General features: G+C 43.6%; 1 protein-coding gene across 1 annotated transcript; it reads right to left on the minus strand.

The window, feature by feature from the left end:
- Positions 1-466: 466 nt before the first annotated feature.
- Positions 467-18,305, minus strand: LOC141055743 (thioredoxin-like). The gene is made up of 5 exons (XM_073552436.1): positions 18,071-18,305; positions 7,126-7,230; positions 5,159-5,218; positions 1,155-1,220; positions 467-759 (listed from the first exon to the last, which is right to left on the minus strand). Exons 1-5 carry the CDS (start codon positions 18,092-18,094, stop codon positions 697-699), a joined length of 318 nt encoding a protein of 105 aa, XP_073408537.1. The 5' UTR covers positions 18,095-18,305; the 3' UTR covers positions 467-696.
- Between the last annotated feature and the right edge of the window lie 245 nt (positions 18,306-18,550).

Raw genomic sequence — 18,550 nt, forward strand, 5'->3', positions numbered from 1 at the left:
CTGCCGTTCCCGAGGAGACCGCACAGGCGGATGCATGGCCCGGGTAAGATCCTGCAGGATCCTGCTCCATTTGGAACAGGAAACCAAAACTGAGGAGGAAAGGCGGACCGCCCCTTTTATCTTTCCTGTAGGGTTTCCTGTTCCAAATGGGCAGATCCGATACCTCCAGTGGGTGCTGTCGTGGCGAAGAGTAAAAACATTTTTTTTTAATGGCACCTTCCCTTTAAGGTTGAGCTTGCAATTTCTGTTCCAACTCTGACAGCAGAGTGTTATCTCCCAAATATCTTTTTCTTTTAAATGAGGAGTTCCCAGTGTCACGCTCTGGAAAGCCCTTTTGCCCAATAGTGACGATAAGGGAAGTAACTTCATATGCTCATAGATTAACCAAGATGTTGTACATCTTGTTACCAATCAAGTCACCAAACCATATTGAAAGAAAAAAATAAATATGCAATAGACAAGGATATGGGGGGGGGTTCTAGCAGCCATTTTATTCAACACATGTCCTTGGGTCCATTCCATTTACAGTACAATACAGGAATAATTCAAAGGCTAGCATCCTCTATAGAGTTTGAATAAAAAAAAAAAAGGAATGGTTGCAGTTTCCTTCATATATATTTCATTGATAGCACAGTTCGATTGAAGTTATAATGTACAAAAAAAAATAAATGAATAAAAGCAGACACAATTACACATTTATTTCAGCTCTTGCACTTTCTGCTCCAAAGAGGCCTGGTTGGCGCCACTAAATTCATGCACCTGAAGAGAGGAGAAAAAAACAAAAACAAAAAACAAACAGTAAACTTTATATTCAGTCACGTACAGACTAATTAAATTATGGACACTATCGCTTTGGGCCGCCTTCCTTTCCCTGCAGTACCCTCTGAAGACCAGCAGGGCCAGAGTGGAGCTGGTCCAGGAGGAAAGTACAGCACAGATCGACAAGGGGAGGTCCAGCAGTAGGGACAACCCATATAACATCATTGTGCATTTGTAAGGCTATTAGAATTACTTTATTATGCAGTAATAGGTCAAGTTTTAGCCGCTTCTAACCCTCGTCGTGTCTAGCAAAATCAATGTACCCAGTGGACTGTTAGACATCGCACATGAAACGCAAAGACGACAGCTCTGAAATGCAATTGGCAAATACATACCCGATTTCCATTTTTATAGAAGTGAAAGGTTGGCATGCATTTGATCTCACAATCTGCAGCAACGTCCTAAAGGGTGGGTAGAAAAAAAAATTCAAGTAAGAAAGTGAAGGATACTGGGATTGACAAGTCAAAAACACCATGTACTTTTACCCCACAATAAGGTGTTTTTTTTTTTAGTTTTTTTATTTATTATGCTGTTGCTTTAAAGGGAATCTGTGGTCAACAGGATTTCACCCCTCCTCCCCACAAGCTATTTATTTGCACAAGACAGACAAGTCCAGGAATAGCTTTACCTGGCCAACCAGTTCCTCCATTACTGAGAAATCAACGTTTGACTTCATATGCAAGTGGGGCTAAAGAGCCAATGTGGATCTGAAGCCTCCGTCACTCCAGCTCTATTCTTCATCCAGTTCCTCCTCTTCCTGCTGTGTAACTTCAGGCAAAGGAGCCGGCGTTAGCCAGGGAACAGAACCTTCATATCTAGCATATTCACTTGCATATCAATTTAAATGTTGCTTTCTTAGTAAATGAAGGAAACCAGTCATGTAGAGATATAGTCGCTGGACTGGTCGTTGAAAGAAACACATGCACATAACAGGATTTCACTTCCCAAACTTTCACAGATTCCCTTTAAAATCTATAGGCAACAGTATTTCTGCAGTATTGGTATGCCAAAAGCAGGAGTGTCTCCAAAGCACAGGACTGGAGGCATTCAATTAGTATTTCCCTGTAAGTTCCACTAATGGTTTTGACATACAAATATTGACGAAAAAATATTGACAAATACTGACGTGAGAATGAGGCCTAAAACCGTAACCTTTAGGCTGTGTGCACACGATGCAGATTTGCAGCGGATCTTACCGCTCAGAAACGTTGCATATCCGCATTGTGATGTACAGTACCATTAAAAGCAATGAAAAAAAAAAAAAAAAAAAAAAAAAAAAAACGCTGTGCAGACGCTGCGGATTTTTCTGCGGTACAAAATCCGCAGCATGTTACTTCTTTTGTGCGGTTTTCTCTCTCCCCTGTCACCAAATCCGCAAGGGGAAAACCGCAATGGAAAACCGCACAAAAACCCGCGTGAAAAATGGAAGAAATCCGGAGGAAAAATGCAGGTCATTTGACCTGCGGTTTTCTTCCATTCTGCATGGAAAAATCCGCAGGACCAAAAAGTCCATCTGCACTCAGCCTTAGCACATCTGTTCCAGTCGATTGGATACAAAAGGAAAGGTATGGTGGCAGAGAATTCCTTAGAAACTCAAGTTTAATAATGCATAAGAGCTTTAACACCGACCACCCTCGAGCCATTTTCCAGTCTGTTGCTCCCAGTCTTCCCATTGACAACTTTATTTTTCCGTCAACATGGCCAGGTGAGATTGGTGAAGGGGGGGGGGGGATATAAGTAAAATCCAGAGCGCCCCATTTTCCGTGACCCATCGTGCCTCAATTTTTTCAGTATCTGAGTTTAGGTGAGGGCTGAGCTGCCACTTTCAATTATCATTTTGGTGTAGATACAATCTTTTGATCGCCTATCATTGCATTTTATTATGTTGCCTTAACCAAAAAAATAAAACAAGCATTTTAATTCTTCTCTTGTTACGCCGTCTACCGATCAGAATAATTATTTTATATATTGATAGATTAAATGTTTCTGACAGCAGCGATACTAAATATTTTTTTTTTTTTTTTTTTTTTTTACATGGGGCAAAAGGAGGTGGTGGGGGGGTGATTTGACTTTAACACTTTTTACTTGCTTCAATAGTCTCCTTAGCAGACCTGAAGCTGCAATTCAGCACTGCTATGTGTAGCAGAATTGATCATCTGCTATCAACGCCGGCCTGAGGGAACCCTTCAAGGTAAATCGGCACTCACAAAAGGTGTCTCCTGCAGACCCCGGGTTGTCATGCCAATCCATTGATGCCCCAGTCATGTGAAAGGGGCGCTGAGGGAGAAGAGCTCGTGACAGCGGCATTTAACATGTTAACAGCCACGGGTGGATCGCGATTCCACCCATGTTTATTAGGGGCACAAGTCAGCTGATGAAATCAATTGTCACGTGAAAAAAAAAAAAAAAAAAAAAAAAAAAAAAAGAGTGGGTTCAGCGCCGGAGACCCTACATGTGATGTATCTATACACGTCATAAGACATGATTTCAGGGCTGTGGAGTCGGAGTCGTGCTCATTTTGGTGGAGTCGGTATAAAATGGACCGACTCCGACAATATATAATAAATTGGGTACAGTAGTTCAATGCAGAATGTGCTGAGTATTTTTTCATAGGAATTTGGGAAAGTTATGAAATGTCCTATAAATGACTGTTCTATTTCTGATCTAAGGCTACATTCACACACAGCGTTTTTCCTGCGTTTTTTTGAGGATATGCTTTTCAGTTGCAAAAGCAGATCAGCTTTTGAAAAAACCGCATCACCTGAATGGTTTTTGAGCTCATAGATAATGTTTTCAATAGCAAAAGCAGATTAGAAATCTGCTCTATATATCCATATCATATCTGTACCAAAAAGAATGAAAGCCGGATAGCACACAGACTAACACTCCTTTTTTTTTTTTAGCACCAGTCAGGGACACCTCATAGCTGCCCAAAATTACGCCCAGGACAGGCATTGCTCATCTTCAGTAACACATCAACATCAATTGATAGTTGGAATAAATAGACTGCATTCATCACCACATCTTCTTAAGGTGCAGGCTTTATTTTCAAGTGTAGGGGTGTGCAGTATGAGGTTCTGCAGCAGCTGAGGTGTGCAGTATGAAATTCTGCAGAACAGCATGAGGTTCTGCCCCCCCACCTAGGTTTGATCCTGGCTACGCCCATAGTGTGAATGTAGCCTGAGGATCTAGGCTTTGTCTTAGCTGAGATAAGTGTGCGTGTGTATAGATATATATATATATATACATACACACACCAAAAGTTTGGACACACCTTCTTATTCAAAGAGTTTTCTTTATTTTCATGACTATGAAAATTGTAGATTCACTCTGAAGGCATCAAGACTGAATTAACACATGTGGAATTAAACCGTTAACAAAAAAAAGTGTGAAACAACTAAAAATATGTCTTATATTCTAGTTTCTTCAAAGTAGCCACCGTTTGCTTTGATTACTGCTTTGCACACTCTTGGCATTCTCTTCATGAGCTTCAAGAGGTAGTCACCGGAGATGGTTTTCACTTCACATTTGTGCCCTGTCAGGTTTAATAAGTGGGATTTTTTGCCTTATAAATGGGGTTGGGACCATCAGTTGTGTTGTGCTGAAGTCTAGTGGATACACAGGTGATAGTCCTACTGAATAGACTGTTAGAAGCTGTTAATTATATAATTCCACATGTAATTCATAGTTTTGATGCCTTCAGAGTGAATCTACAATTTTCATAGTCATGAAAATAAAGAAAACTTTTTGAATGAGAAGGTGTGTCCAAACTTTTGGTCTGTACTATATATATATATATTTCGATATTATACAGTGTATTACAGTTTTTTGTGTTCTAAAGTTGTATTCCAATAAATAGATATTACGGTATGTTCTAAATATCTTGATTATTGGATCATAGAAATGATCAAATGTCTGATGTTCACATTGTACTACAATACATTTTTCACTTAAATATAAGCAATGTATGTTGGAGTCGGTGTAAGGGAAAGTGAGGAGTCGGAGTCGCAGGTTTGGCTTACCGACTCCACAGCCCTGCATGATTTTCTGAAGGGGTTAAAGGTTCTCACCAAATAGTAACCCAAAAAAAGCTGGCTCTAAAGTGGTCCTCTATATTTAAGGGTTAAACATGTAAAACGTTTTTACAATGCTAAGAAAATACTAGATTTCCCTTCAAATTCAAAAATAATTGAAAATACAACTGTATAAAAATGTAAGTACAAGGAAGTTACTGGCCAGAAGAAAGACAGATTTTATTGACTAGCCTAAAGTCAATTTAGCAAATGCAGTATGAAGGCTTAAATAATAAAACAAGAAATTTGGCGAAAATAGAATTTACCGCTGCATCGTCCACATCCACTTTAAGAAATACAACTTCAGGGTATTTTGTGCTCAGGGTCTGGAAACAAACAACGAAAAAAAATGAGCAAGGGCATGTATGGTCATTGAGAATCTACCTAAATCACTGGGGTACGATCACGTGGGGCAAGTTTCACCATATGCATCGCAAAGATTAATTTACAAAGCTGACAATCTAAAGTTCTACACTGTGGGTCAATTCTTGTGTAGATTGCTGTGCGGATCAGATTTGTTGTTAATCTCAGGCAGTTTGCTGTTACTGGAATATACTGAAGTCCTGAGGGAATATTGCAGAGGTCCCATGTGACCATACCTTTAGGCTAAATTTACACATCCAAACAAATCAGTAACAAGGTGTTCATGGGAGCTTGCACTAGTCTGGAGTACTGACCTTCTCTCAGCAGCGCTACACCCTGGCTCACAGTGGAGCCCCCAGAGTTCACCTATATGACTAGATACCTGCTGTCAAAGGGGTTTTCATGAGCAAAGCACATTGTAACCAATATATATTGGAATAAAAATAAGTTCCACAATTAAACACACACAATATATATAAACAAAAAACAAACATGTGCTGCGATAATGTTGCAAGTGTGCACCCGCCATTTACTGTGTAATGGTAGTGTGACCATACAGGGACATGGTCTGATCATACCACAGCTCCTGGGCATAAGGAGCGTTGCCAAAAAAATACATTAAGGACTCATATCCCAATATGCCATACAATGGTAAACCTATGCTTTATAGCCTTCATGTAAGGGCTCATACTCACTTGCAAGAGACTCGCACGATTCTCGGCTGCATAGAAATACATGTAGCCGCACGCTCCGGTCCCAGGTTTTCTTGCAAGAGACTCGCACGAGAATCGTGCGAGTCTCTCACAAGCGAGTATGAGCCCCAAGAAGTACTATTTATTTTAGGTAACTTTCCAGGATAAGCAGTCATGTGAATTCTCGTACCCAAGTAAGCGAGTGGTGACTAGCCGCTAGAATGTCTAACATACACATCACACAGACTCAGGGTTTCCTGCTCCTGTGTCTGTGCAGCGCCAGTACTCAATGTAGATTGTGTTATTAATAAAGCAGGGTAATACCTTAAGAACGAGCACATTTATTTTTATCAGCATTTTAGTCACCTCCCCATAGCATCACCACCCTGGTATTATCCTGGTAGCATGCATATTACTTTTTTGGTTTTCCCCGTTGCTGCTCCTAGTGTCATTACTAATGCTGCAGGCAAAAACAGACAATAGGAGCAGCAATGGACTCCATGCTGGGCCCCATTACGGTGCATAAAGGAAAATTATTTTTTTTGGTTAACTTGGGCCCGGCGACAGGTTTTATGAAACTGGAAAACCCCAAAAAAGAAGACGTTGACCCTGCAAATCTTTCACCATTTGTCCTATAAACTGCAATACTGCTTTTATAGTAGAAGTGAACGTTTGGTATGAAGCCCAGTTTGTTGCTTGGCTTCACAGGAGTCCCAAGATTGCAGCCATGGGGGCATTAGTCTCCGAGCTGCCACGGCATACCACTGGCTTCCCCCAAGCTTGACACAGCCATTTAAATATTGCCAGCAGCATCTAAATGGCTACACAGGTTCAGTTAATGCACTTACAGGCAGATGTCAACTGTGTAACACAGAATGCATCCGAGAAGTGTCGAGATGGATCAGCTTTATATATGTGAATCCTGGCACCAACATACACTTATGTCCACTTGCACCAAGGGCTTAAAACTCAAGTCACATGGAATAAAGGCCATGCTATAGATGTTTTTTTTTTTTTTTTTTTTTTTTTAAGATTTTTACTCATTGCCCAGAGTGTTAATTAGGGTTTTCAGCCTTTTTAATGAAGGTGAAACCTACAGTAAAATTTCTATGGAGAACAAGTGTAGAAAATATCTCCCATGACCAGCCTTACATAACTCACGCAGACAAATTACTTACATCAAAGAAAGGGCCGATCATTTTACATGGTCCACACCATGTTGCTGTGAAGTCAACAACTACAAGTCTTTCACCGGCGTCTTTTAGGGCAGTTTTAAATTCATCCTGAAATATAAAGAAGAGGGATTTTAAATATACATTTGTGTTCCATTCATGTTAGTTAATCCCATGTAATATTAGACCGGTTTACATTAACCAGGGTCAATGTGGGTCCAATTTGATTTACCAATTATAAGTGAAAATGCAGAATATTAAGCCTACAAATGAAGGACTGAATTAATTATACTAGGCCTACCATGTCAGAGTGAGGAGACATACACCATGCATGTTCCTCTGGAAAATTAAATATGCAAACTACCTCTTCAGACACGAAGAGGACTATGGGAAGTAGAAATCCTAAAAATGAATAGTAACCTTTAACAAGCCTTGCAATATGACTTAAGATAATTATGAATAAAACTAGAAATATGTTGGAGAGAAAAACATGATTTTATTAAAACAGCATCTCTGGCACTACATTATGCTGCTTTCAGATTATATAGCAACGGAAAAATGTCACCTTGCATCAAAATTGCATGAAGGTACTTGTATGTATAAAAGAGTCGAGTTATTTTGACAATTGGCCAGAAAACACGGGTTCTAAGGTTGAATATACTGTAATTTGCTTTACTTATTATAAAGAATCTGGCACCTATTTTTTTAGCCCTATGAGCTGCTGCCATCACCATCGGGGGCTTATCTACAGCATTCTGTAATGCTCCAGATGTAACCTGAAAAGGTAAGAAAAGCAAGTTAGATTATACTCACCGGGGGAGGGGGGGGTCCCGGCGCCTCCCATCTTCTAGTGATGATGTCCTCCTTCTTACTTCTGCCGTGGCTCCTGCGCAGGCGTACTTTATCTGCCCTGTTGAGGGCAGAGTTAAGTACTGCAGTGCGCAGGCGCCGGACCGCTGACCTTTCCCGGCACACTGCAGTACTTTACTCTGCCCTCAACAGGACAAATAAATTACGCCTGCGCAGGAGCCACGGCAGAAGTAAGATGGAGGATGTCATCGCTAGAAGATGGGAGGCGCCGGACCGGATCCCCGGGTGAGTATAATACAAACTCGTTTTTCTTATCTTCCAGGTTTCATCAGAGGCTTATTTACAGCATTACAGAATGCTGTAGATAAGCCCCTGATGGCGATGGCAGCCGCTCATAGGGCTCAAAATAGGTGACAGATTCCCTTTATATGTCAAAACTGAAAGTTGTCCTGGCTATCAGAGGCACAAGACACCCAAAAAACCTTTGCAGTGAAAAGGTTGAAACGTCTCACCACAGTCACTTTCATTCTCCATTATATATTAATGAACTAGCTGAAGAGCCGGTGTTGCGCCCAGGCATAGTAACTAACTGTGGTTAGTTATAACAAATTATAATGATTTTCCTCCATCCCACAGTCTCATGCCCATATACCCATCATATATATCCTCCATCCCATAGTTCCGTGCCCTTATACCCATCCTCTATCCCACAGTCCCGAGCCAGGTGGCTCTGAGCAGGGAGTTCCTGGAGATTTGAGGTTATGTAACCTGGCAGTGTGGCCCCTGATGATGCAGTTTTCTACACCGGTAACAGAGGGTGGCAGTAATAGAGTGGGTGATTCATTTGTCATGTGCTCTCTGCTCCTTTCTGGGGGGGGGCAAATAATGGCTGGGAGCTTATGTTCCCAGGGATGCTAGATTACTCCCACCCAGTCACTGTCTGCTGAGGTGTTGTGGAGTGGGAAAACTGTTGCTCATAGCAACCAATCACAGCTCAGCTTTCATATAAACAGCTCCGGTGAAATGAAAGATGCTTAAGCGATTGGTTGCTATGGGCAACACAGGCAAGTGTAACCTGTTGTGGTCAAGATGTGCCTATGAAACATGTATTATTTATTATATATTGTACGGGACTGTTCTGGGCAGGAAACCTCCCTATGTAATATGTTCAATATTGGTTGAGGTGGAGGGGTTGTCTTCTACAACTTGTCAAAGGACTCCATTATACAAAAATTGACACCAATCCCTTTTAAATTCATTGTTTCTGCCATTTACAATTAAGGGTTTAACTAATTTACTTGCATCACATATGTATTTACATTTCCTTGATGAAACCTAACAGGAAACCTGTAACAGTATACACAGTGATTCAGCAGTATTGTTATGCAAGGCCTTTAAGCACCTGAACACTTCTCCAGTGATCCAGAAAATGTAACAGACTCTGGAGACTTAAGGCCCCGTCACACTAAGCGAGATCGCTAGCGATATCGCTAAAGCGTCACTGATTTTGTGATGCAACAGCGATATTGCTAGCGATATCGCTATGTGTGATACTTACCTCCGACTGGCTCCCCCGCTGGTTATCGCTGATCGCGTGAGAGCGTCCTGGGCCGTTTCTCGTCGGCTTCTTCCTGCTGGCACAGATGAGCGACGCGAGTGGGAGGACGTCTTCATCGCTGCGTCTGACAGGTAAGCTACGACAGCTGCTGCGTCGCTACATCGCTAATGATATTTGCCTGTTTAGCAGCTCACTAGCGGCCACTTAGCGATGCACCAGCGATCCTGACCGCGTCATATCTTTGTCGGGATCGCTGGTGCATCGCTTAGTGTGACAGGGCCATTAGAGCAGGGGTGGGCAATTAAAGGGGCCACATGAGACAGAGACTGTTGTAGAGGCCAAACTAATAGGCTGAAATTAATTCTACTCCATATTAATATCGATATTACAATATAATTGACATAGAGCCTCTATAGACAGCGCAAGCGCAACATGCCTGCGCAGTCTGGACCCAGAGTGACGCTTCCCCCACAGAGTGACGCAGACCCCCAGGAGATTGCGGTAATGCGCAACCAATGAACGCATACCGCGATCTCCGCAACACCTTACAGAACCCGTTGTTGCTGGCGGGGTCTTGCTTCGTCAGCTAATGTCTGGAGTGGCCGTGTTGTAGCGCCGGAATCGGCGCCTGCGCAGTCCGCGCTTACCATTGCCATTTTGTTGAACACACACACACTGCAGTGTGTCTTCAAGAACATGGCGGCGGAATGCGAGGACAGCTCAGGCGCCGAGTTTGGCACCACAACACACCCAGAACAGGACAGCGCTGGACACAGGGAAGAAAAGGGAGTATAAAGGTTTTTTTTTTTAATGTGTGCAGTTTAATAGGGGTGTCCATTCATATCAGGATTGGGGGGTGAGAGGATCATGCACACCAGGATAGGGGGATGAGATGACCATGCATACCAGGACAGGGATGAGGGGTGCAGCACATACCAGGATGTGAGACCATATACCAATAAAAATGCCCGCCACCCAGGCGTAGAACGGGATATATATATAATATCTCTCCCCATCCTATGAGCCACCCCCACAGCCCCTTATATACATACACTGTAAGAGCTCCCACACAGCCTCCCACATATGCAGCATGACGCCCTCATAGCCTCCAAGGTAAGGCATACCTGATCTTTAAGTAAACAGAAACTTTTGTAACAATTCACAGAACAAAAAGCACATAAAAAATAAGAGAAGCAATTTACTTGGTCAAAAAGGCCACGATTCTCTCAAATCTGGTTTTCTTTTCCGCGTGCATCTCCATTCCTGAGACATATAGGGTGTTATTTATCAAAGCTTTTTCACCAGTATTCTGGCATAAAAAGCTTGGAAGAGTGGCAATTTGGGCACAACTTTCAGCTACACTAAAAATAGGCAATTTGGTGCTCTCAAGTCATTTTCATGCAACTTGGACAAAGTGGGAGGATCTGGGACATGATGACCATCGCTCATCATGAATTTGGTGACCGCTGCTCATCATGGGGCTGGAGAAAGATTTGTGGTGAGACACACACACACCTCTGATTCATGAAGAGGGGTATGCCTCTTAGTTAACCCCTGGAGCTTTTTTCATTTCTTGCTCCCCTTCTTCACAGAGCCATAACTTTATTTTTCCATCAATATGGCCATGTGAGGGCTTATTTTTTGCGGGACAAGTTGTACAGTACTTTTGAATGACACCATTGGTTTTAGGCTGTGTGCACACGCTGCGGATTTTGCTGCGGTTCCGCAGCGGTTTTGGCCGCTGCGGACCCGCAGCAGTTTTTGCTGCGGTGTACAGTACAATGATTCCCTATGGGAATCAAAAACTGCAGTGCAGACGGTGCGGAATTTTCCGCGCGGATTATCTGCGGTTTTCAATCCGCAGAAAGAATTGACATGTCAATTCTTTCTGCGGATTCTCCTGCGGTTTGCCATCTCCTCCATTGAGGAGATGAAAAACCGCAGGGCAAAACCGCAGAGCAATCCGCAGGTCTTTTGACCTGCGGTTTCACCTGCGGATTGTACAAAATCCGCGCGGATGAATCCGCACCTTTTCCGCAGCGTGTGCACACAGCCTTACCATGTTTTGTACTAGAAAACAGGGAAAAAATTCCAAGTGCGGTGAAATTGAAAAAAACTTGCAATCCCACACTTGTTTTGGTTAGCTTTTTTACCAAGTTCATGAAATGCTAAAATTGACCTGCCACTATGATTCCCCAGGTCATTACGAGTTCATAGACACCAAAACATGTCTAGGTTCTTTTTTTTTTTTATCTAAGCGGTGAAAAAAAAATTTCTGGCTTTTTTTTCCCCTCGCTATGCCGTTTAGCGATCAGGTTAATTTTTTTTATTGATAGCGTGATTCTGAACTCAGCGATACCTAATATGTATTGTGCATGTTTTATCTTATTTTTATTGTTTTATTTTGAATGGGGCAAAAGAAGGAGATGATTTGAACTTTGTAATTTTTTTTTTTTACTTTCGGCATGCTTCAATAGTCTCTACGGGAGACTAGAAGCTGCCATAGCAAGGTCGGCTCTGCTACAAAGAGGCGATGATCAAATTGCCTCTATATAGCAGAATCACTCACTTGCTGTGAGCACCGACCACTGGGTGACGCTCACAGCAAGTCAGCACTGATAATCGTAGAGGTCTCCAGGAGACCTCAAGTTGTCATACCAACACACTAGTGATCCATGAAACACACTAGTGATCCATGATCATGTGATGGGGGTCACCGATGTGCTTATTTCCGGAAGCGCTTGTTAAATGCTGCTGTCAGCGTTTGACAGCAGCATTTAACTGGTTAATAGCCACGGGTGGATCGCGATTCCACCTGCGGCTATTGCGAGCACATGTCAGCTATTCAAAACAGCTGACATGTCCAGGAAAAGTTGTGGGCTCACTGCCGGACACCACATCAAAGGGAGGGAGTCCGACATCAGCGTAAATGTACGCCCAATGTCGGAAAGGGGTTAAACAAGAGTGGCTGAATCCAGCCCATCTACTCATCAAGAACAATGTCGATCTTGATGCATCAGGCCCATGGTGTTAGCCAAGGAGGCATGATACTTAAAAGATGCCTCCCTGGCTAACAAGACTAGATTTAACAAACTGGGTGTAAAAAGGAGTAAGGCCTTCTCCAAAGAAGATACATTTCTTTAAGGTCACAAAAAGTTAGAAGAAAAAAAAAAAAAAAGTCAAAAAGGTTATCATAAACCTGAGGGTCGACAAACGTAGCTGAGCACTAACGCTTTGTTGCAGAGATTTATGTAGTCCAGGTACAGAGACCCTGCAGCAATCAAAACTTCTCACAGGTCACTATGCTATCTCAAACACACCCTTTGATGAGGATTAGAAATATGACACAATCTACATTTGCTGAAGCCAAAGTTAAGAGTCATGTTCAATAAATGTTTTGAGAAGGAAGAAGTGTTTATCTAGTTGCTCAACTGGGAACTTAGTCACCTACTTTGAACAATTGAGTAAGGCGGAAGCAGTGGATAAGCATCACCTGAGCCTCCCACTGTAATACAGGTTTTGTAAGACCTAGCAATAAATCTTAGCTTTATTTAAATTAAATGCGTTATTATTAGTCTTTATATTCCCTCATTTGCTTTTATCAAAACAGTACACATATGCCTAGATGGCTGTCATAAGAGGGCAGGTCTTCCGAAGGAGCAAAATTGTGCAGAAATGCTAATATGGCCAGGGTCAGACTTGTGAGAAACTCGCTCGTCAATACCTAGCACTGCCGCCGGCACTTGGATCGGAGTGTGTGGCTGCATGTATTTATTTGCAGCTGAACGCTCCAATCAGAGTGCCGATGGGCAGTGCCAGGTATTGACGTGCGAGTTTCTCTCAAGTCTGACTGTTTTCTTGCTGAAGGGAGCAAGTTTACCTTTCAAATTGTGTATCGTGTGGGTGGGACGAAGTAATCCCCAAAAAAGCAGTACATGTTTACAAATGTGTTGGTAGTGTGCTTTGGGGTACTGTGGTGCCACCTGCAGGTCATTTTTCCTTACTGCAGGTTTATGAAAGTTAATGTTTAAACTGTATTTTGTGGTTTGTTTGGCTATTTTCTTGCTGAAGGGGGCAAGTTTACCTTTAAAACGGTGCATCATTTGTGTATGTAAGTGCAGTATGAACTTACAGGGATACAAAGGAATCACCAAAAAAACAGTGTTTAGAAACAATAGAATAGATGCCCCAAACATACAAAATAAAACAAAAAACACTTTCTTCTTGAACCTGCACCACTCGAGTTCAGTGTCCCCAGCGTTCTTGTGACAAACGGTGACCCCTGATGTGCTAGTTTTCACAGTTCCATGAATGCTGCAGCCCATCAGCAACTGCTCAATGTCACATGACCTCTACAGCCTATCCGCTGCTACTGACTGGTTTCAGTTCTCATGATCACGAGACAAACATGTTTAAGGATTTAGTTTGAATGTCTATGTAGATCCAAGTTTAAATAGATCAGATAACAAGGAAGTTATTGCAGTTAGGAAAGTGGCTCTTGAATGGAGATTCCAGTTGTGACAGCCTGGTTGGGAAATCTAGGTTTAATCTTTGTTAGGCCAGGGTCAGACATGCGAAAAACTCGCCCAAGTCTCGCATGTCAATACCCAGCACTGCCGCCGGCTCTCAGGATCGGAGCATGCGGCTGCATAGAAATACATCAGCCACACGCTCCGGTCCTGAGTGCTGGCAGCAGTGCCAGGTATTGACACGCGAGACTTGTGCAAGTTTCTGACCCCGGCCTTATACTGCTGTAAGGAGCTGCAAGATCCTCTGAAAGCAGGGCTCTGGAACCCAGGAACAGGGCTTCACAGAGCAGCCTTGAATGGAGCTGAGGGTGAGCCCTTATTCCCTTCTCTACAGTCATTGTCTACCAGACCGACTGACACAGCAAAGTAATTTGTGGCGAAACCGCCTGTCGGTTGGATACAATTCCAACAGTTACATAAACGGTTATTTTGAGTCAAATGCAAATCATTTACAGATGTAGTGTGACCTGTCCTTAAGAGGAGTCAAGTCAATAACATGAAATCAGCTTAAAGAGTAACAATGCCTCAGGGTTTGGCAACACACCGAAACAGGCACTTCCTGAATCTTACTAACACTTGTATTAGGAAATTGAGATCTTTCATCAGCACTTCACAATTAATGGAAGCAATATTTCACATGCACCATTACAGGAACCCATCTTCCTCAAAATGAAGCTTTATGAAGGGTGGAAGGACACAGGAATACAGACTACATATGGGTATGGGCACACGAACCAGAGTTTCTGTGGGTTGGACGCTGCGTACTTATGCAGCATCAAACACGCAGCAGCCCGATGCTACAGCACAGTGGATGGGATTTCAAGGAATCCCACGTCTACAGATGCTCGGAGACTGACATGCGGTGCTTCTCTCAGACCGCAGCATGACAAGCTCTCTTGAGGAGACGCTAATCTCCACAAGAGAAATTTCACCCATAGAATATATTGGACGTGGTGAGTCTGCACGGTTCAGCGATCACAGAGCAATAACCTGCATTCAATAGACAGCAGTGCTTTTGATACAGCATCCAAAGCAAAGCTACTTTCAGATCACGTGCACCCGGCCTAAGATGTCCATCAGATGTCCATACAGCAACCAGCATTACACCAGAGAAGTTTAAGGCTGGTTTCACACTTGGGTTTTTTTGCGCATACGTTTTTTCCCCCCTATACTTAACATGGGTGCACATAGTCATGTGTTTGTACTGGCATGCGTTTTTTTGTAGTGTGCGCCCGGGTGCACAAAATGCATCCTGTTGCATTTTTTTGTGCATCCGACCAGTCTCAAAAAAAAAAAAAAAAAAAAAGAGAAACGCATGAGCACAAAATTCACCCAAAACACAGTCTATGGGAGCGCTGACGTGCGTATGGTGATGCGCACGTCAGTGCAAAAAAAAAACGCATGCGTTTTAAAAAAAAAAACCCATGTGCAAAAAACAAGACAAACGCATGATGCATTTTTTATGCGCGTTTGCACTGCGCATGCAGCGCAGAAAAAAAAAACGCAAGTGTGAAAGTAGCCTAAGCTCGAAACTAGTTATGCATGTACTAGTCTCTAGGTTGAGATCACACATGCAGTATTTGATGCCTTCTTGAGTTAGGAATGATTCCACCACTAAGAAAAAGTAAAGCTACTTCCCTTATAATGTCCGGTCCTTTTGAATTGCAGCTCAAAAACTGGGTATGCGATTTCAACCCGACAAGTCGAGAGCACATGTGCAAACTGGTCATACTGGATCTATTGTTCGCGTGGCTTCTAGTGACAGCAAAGTCACAATGGAAATTGTCATGTTGTCCTAAGGCCTAATCTTGTGCTTCGCTGTTTGTATCAGATACATTCTCCATTTTGCCTAGGGACAGTTCTGTACATCAACTGCACTTTGCTCACTATATTTAAATGAGGTACTACAGTTGGTGCCTTCAAGGGTGTATGGGCGACCCTGCTTGCAATATTTGTCAGGCTTTGCATTGTGTGCACAGCGATTGAGTGTAGGAGTACCAATACATGACAATTTGATTGAACATAATGTATACAAGGCCCTCTTCCATGTAATTTTTGGCAGTTGTTGCTTCCTTCCTTCATAAGTTACAATGATATTTGCAAAAAAAAAAAAAACCCAAACACAATTTTGGTTTACTGATTTATTCTAAGTTTTGCCTTATGTACAATACATTATACAGTAAAGAATGTTTTGTAACTTTTTTCCAGTATGGAATGTTTTATTGTCACTCCTTAAAGTGGAGTAAAAGCGTAAAGGGCCTGTCACACTAAGCGATATCGCTGGCAATATCGCTATAACTTGTGACGTTATAGCGATATCGCTGTGTGTGATACTTACCAACGACCCGCTCCCCGCTGGTTATCGCTGATCGCGCCAGAACAGGTTGGACTGTTTGTCGTCAGCTTCCTGTGGCGCTTCCTGTGGAGAGACGAGCGTGGAGCCGGGCGGGGAGGACGCAGGATCGCCTGGTGTGACAGGCAAGTAGCGATCCCCGTCCCCAGCGATGTTGCTGGTGAGATCTGCCTGTGTGGCAGCTCACTAGCGACCACTTAGCGATGTACCAGCGATCCTGACCGCGTCATATCGCTGGTACATTGCCAAGTGTGACAGTACCTTTACACCGTTGTTTTCAGCAGCAGTCTAGGAGTCAGAAACTTCCGGGGTCTTCCCCACGCTGCTCTCCTTCCACTCATAACTTTCACTACCTCCCAGACCTCCTTGTAGAGTCTGCCAGAAAATGCCTGCATTTGCCATTGACTCATTATACTCGATACTAGAAACGAGTATCAGGAATAGCTTGATTCGAGCAACGAGCATTGTAGTGCTCGCTCATCACTAGTAAGCAACTTTTAGGCCGGGTTACACTTGCGAGAACCTCGCACCTCGATACTCGGCACTGCCGCCGGTGGTTCAGCTGCACAGAAATACATGCAGCCGCACACTCCGATCCCGAGTACTGAGGTTCTCGCAAGTGTGACCCCGGCCTTAGTTGTGGCAGCAGTCCATTGTAGTAAAAACAAGCTTTAGATCATTGAATTTTACACATCCAAGTACAAGGCAATAATGAATAAAAACCTCATTCAGACGTGGCAAAAAAAAAAAAAATTATGTATCCCTGCAACATGGATATGGGTACAAATGCTTTCTGTCCCTTCTGCCAGAAGTCCTGTAGAACCCTGACCTTAGTATTTGGTGGTCCCGAATAGTTTCTCATAGGCCCAAACTCATTTACCCCTTTAAAGACCATCAGTTACATATTCAAATCTGTGACAATGGGCTGTCCGCCCACTTTGATGCCAGTTCTGATGCCCAGAACCCATTTGGGTCAGGCTGGAAGGACCTGGGTTTGATGCAGGGTTATCACTTTCTGTGTATTCTTAGTGTGAGATCAGTGGCCCAAAGTCATTTAACCCCTTAAAAACCATCAACTGTCTGCCCACTTTGATGCCAGTTCTGATGCCCAGAACCCATTTGGGTGAGCCTGGAGAGACCTGGTTCTGATGTAGGACTCCCTGTTCTATATATCTGCACTGTGATATCAGTGGCCCAAAGTCATTTAACCATTTCATTAACACTCGTCGGTGCCTGATCCTCCTATATGGATGGAATGTACAGGAGCAGTCATCAGGCTAGTCTATACGTCAGCATGTACCCTGGTTACTCAGTGGAGCTGGCTCTGAGATCTGCCTAGTCATCCTGCCTTGCAGATCCGGCAGGGCAGGTCATCTGACACCACAGCTGACAGTGGTGGAGTCAGGGTGTGCTGGCCTCAGGACAGTTATTATGTGATGGCCTCCTGAAGCGATCCTATCCGTACACATGTCGCAGAGCTGAGCACACACGACAAACTCAGAGCCACAGCACACCCGGCTCCTTCCAGCAGATGTGAAGGTGACAAAACATGGCACCCCAGCCACAAGTTAGTAAGTACCCACATAGCCGTGCATAGGGGGCACTGCACCCAGCCCAATAACAGAATGGCAGCCGGCTTCCCCCACATGACTGCAGTCACATGGCACAAGATGCCGGAAAGCGAGCCGCGCGCCAGCTTACCAGATTCTCGATGTAGCGGACCATGGTGACAGGGATCGGGCGAGCAGCAGAGTGACGAGTGGAGGACAGCCGGCCGGCAGAGCAGTAAATAGCAGGGTGTAGTGGGCGTGGCCTGGGCGGGGTTACGGACAACTTGTGTAACGGGATGGGCGAGGCGGCGGGATTCTGCGCGGACACTCAGCACAGGGTGGGCCGGAGGAAGAGGAGCTTTACGGGAAGTGGAAGCATTTCTCGTTAACGTGTGATGACTGGCAAGAAACCAAGGGCGGCGCTATAACGGATTCCTTCCTGGGAGGGGAGTTGGCGCGCTGACAGAAAATGGCGGGAAGGCTGGTGTGTGCTCAGGGACGATTTGTCAGTCAGCGGACACAACGACTGTGTGCTGTTGCTGAGGGAAATTCTGAGGTTTTATTCAGAAAAGATGTTTGGCAGCGCCATGTCTCCTGAGCGGTAAAGCTTACCAATCTAGTACTTGTGACT

The sequence above is a fragment of the Dendrobates tinctorius genome, unplaced genomic scaffold (genome assembly GCF_039654945.1).
Source record: "Dendrobates tinctorius isolate UK_male_01 unplaced genomic scaffold, ASM3965494v1 ptg000191l, whole genome shotgun sequence".
In the NCBI taxonomy this organism is placed as follows: domain Eukaryota; kingdom Metazoa; phylum Chordata; class Amphibia; order Anura; family Dendrobatidae; genus Dendrobates; species Dendrobates tinctorius.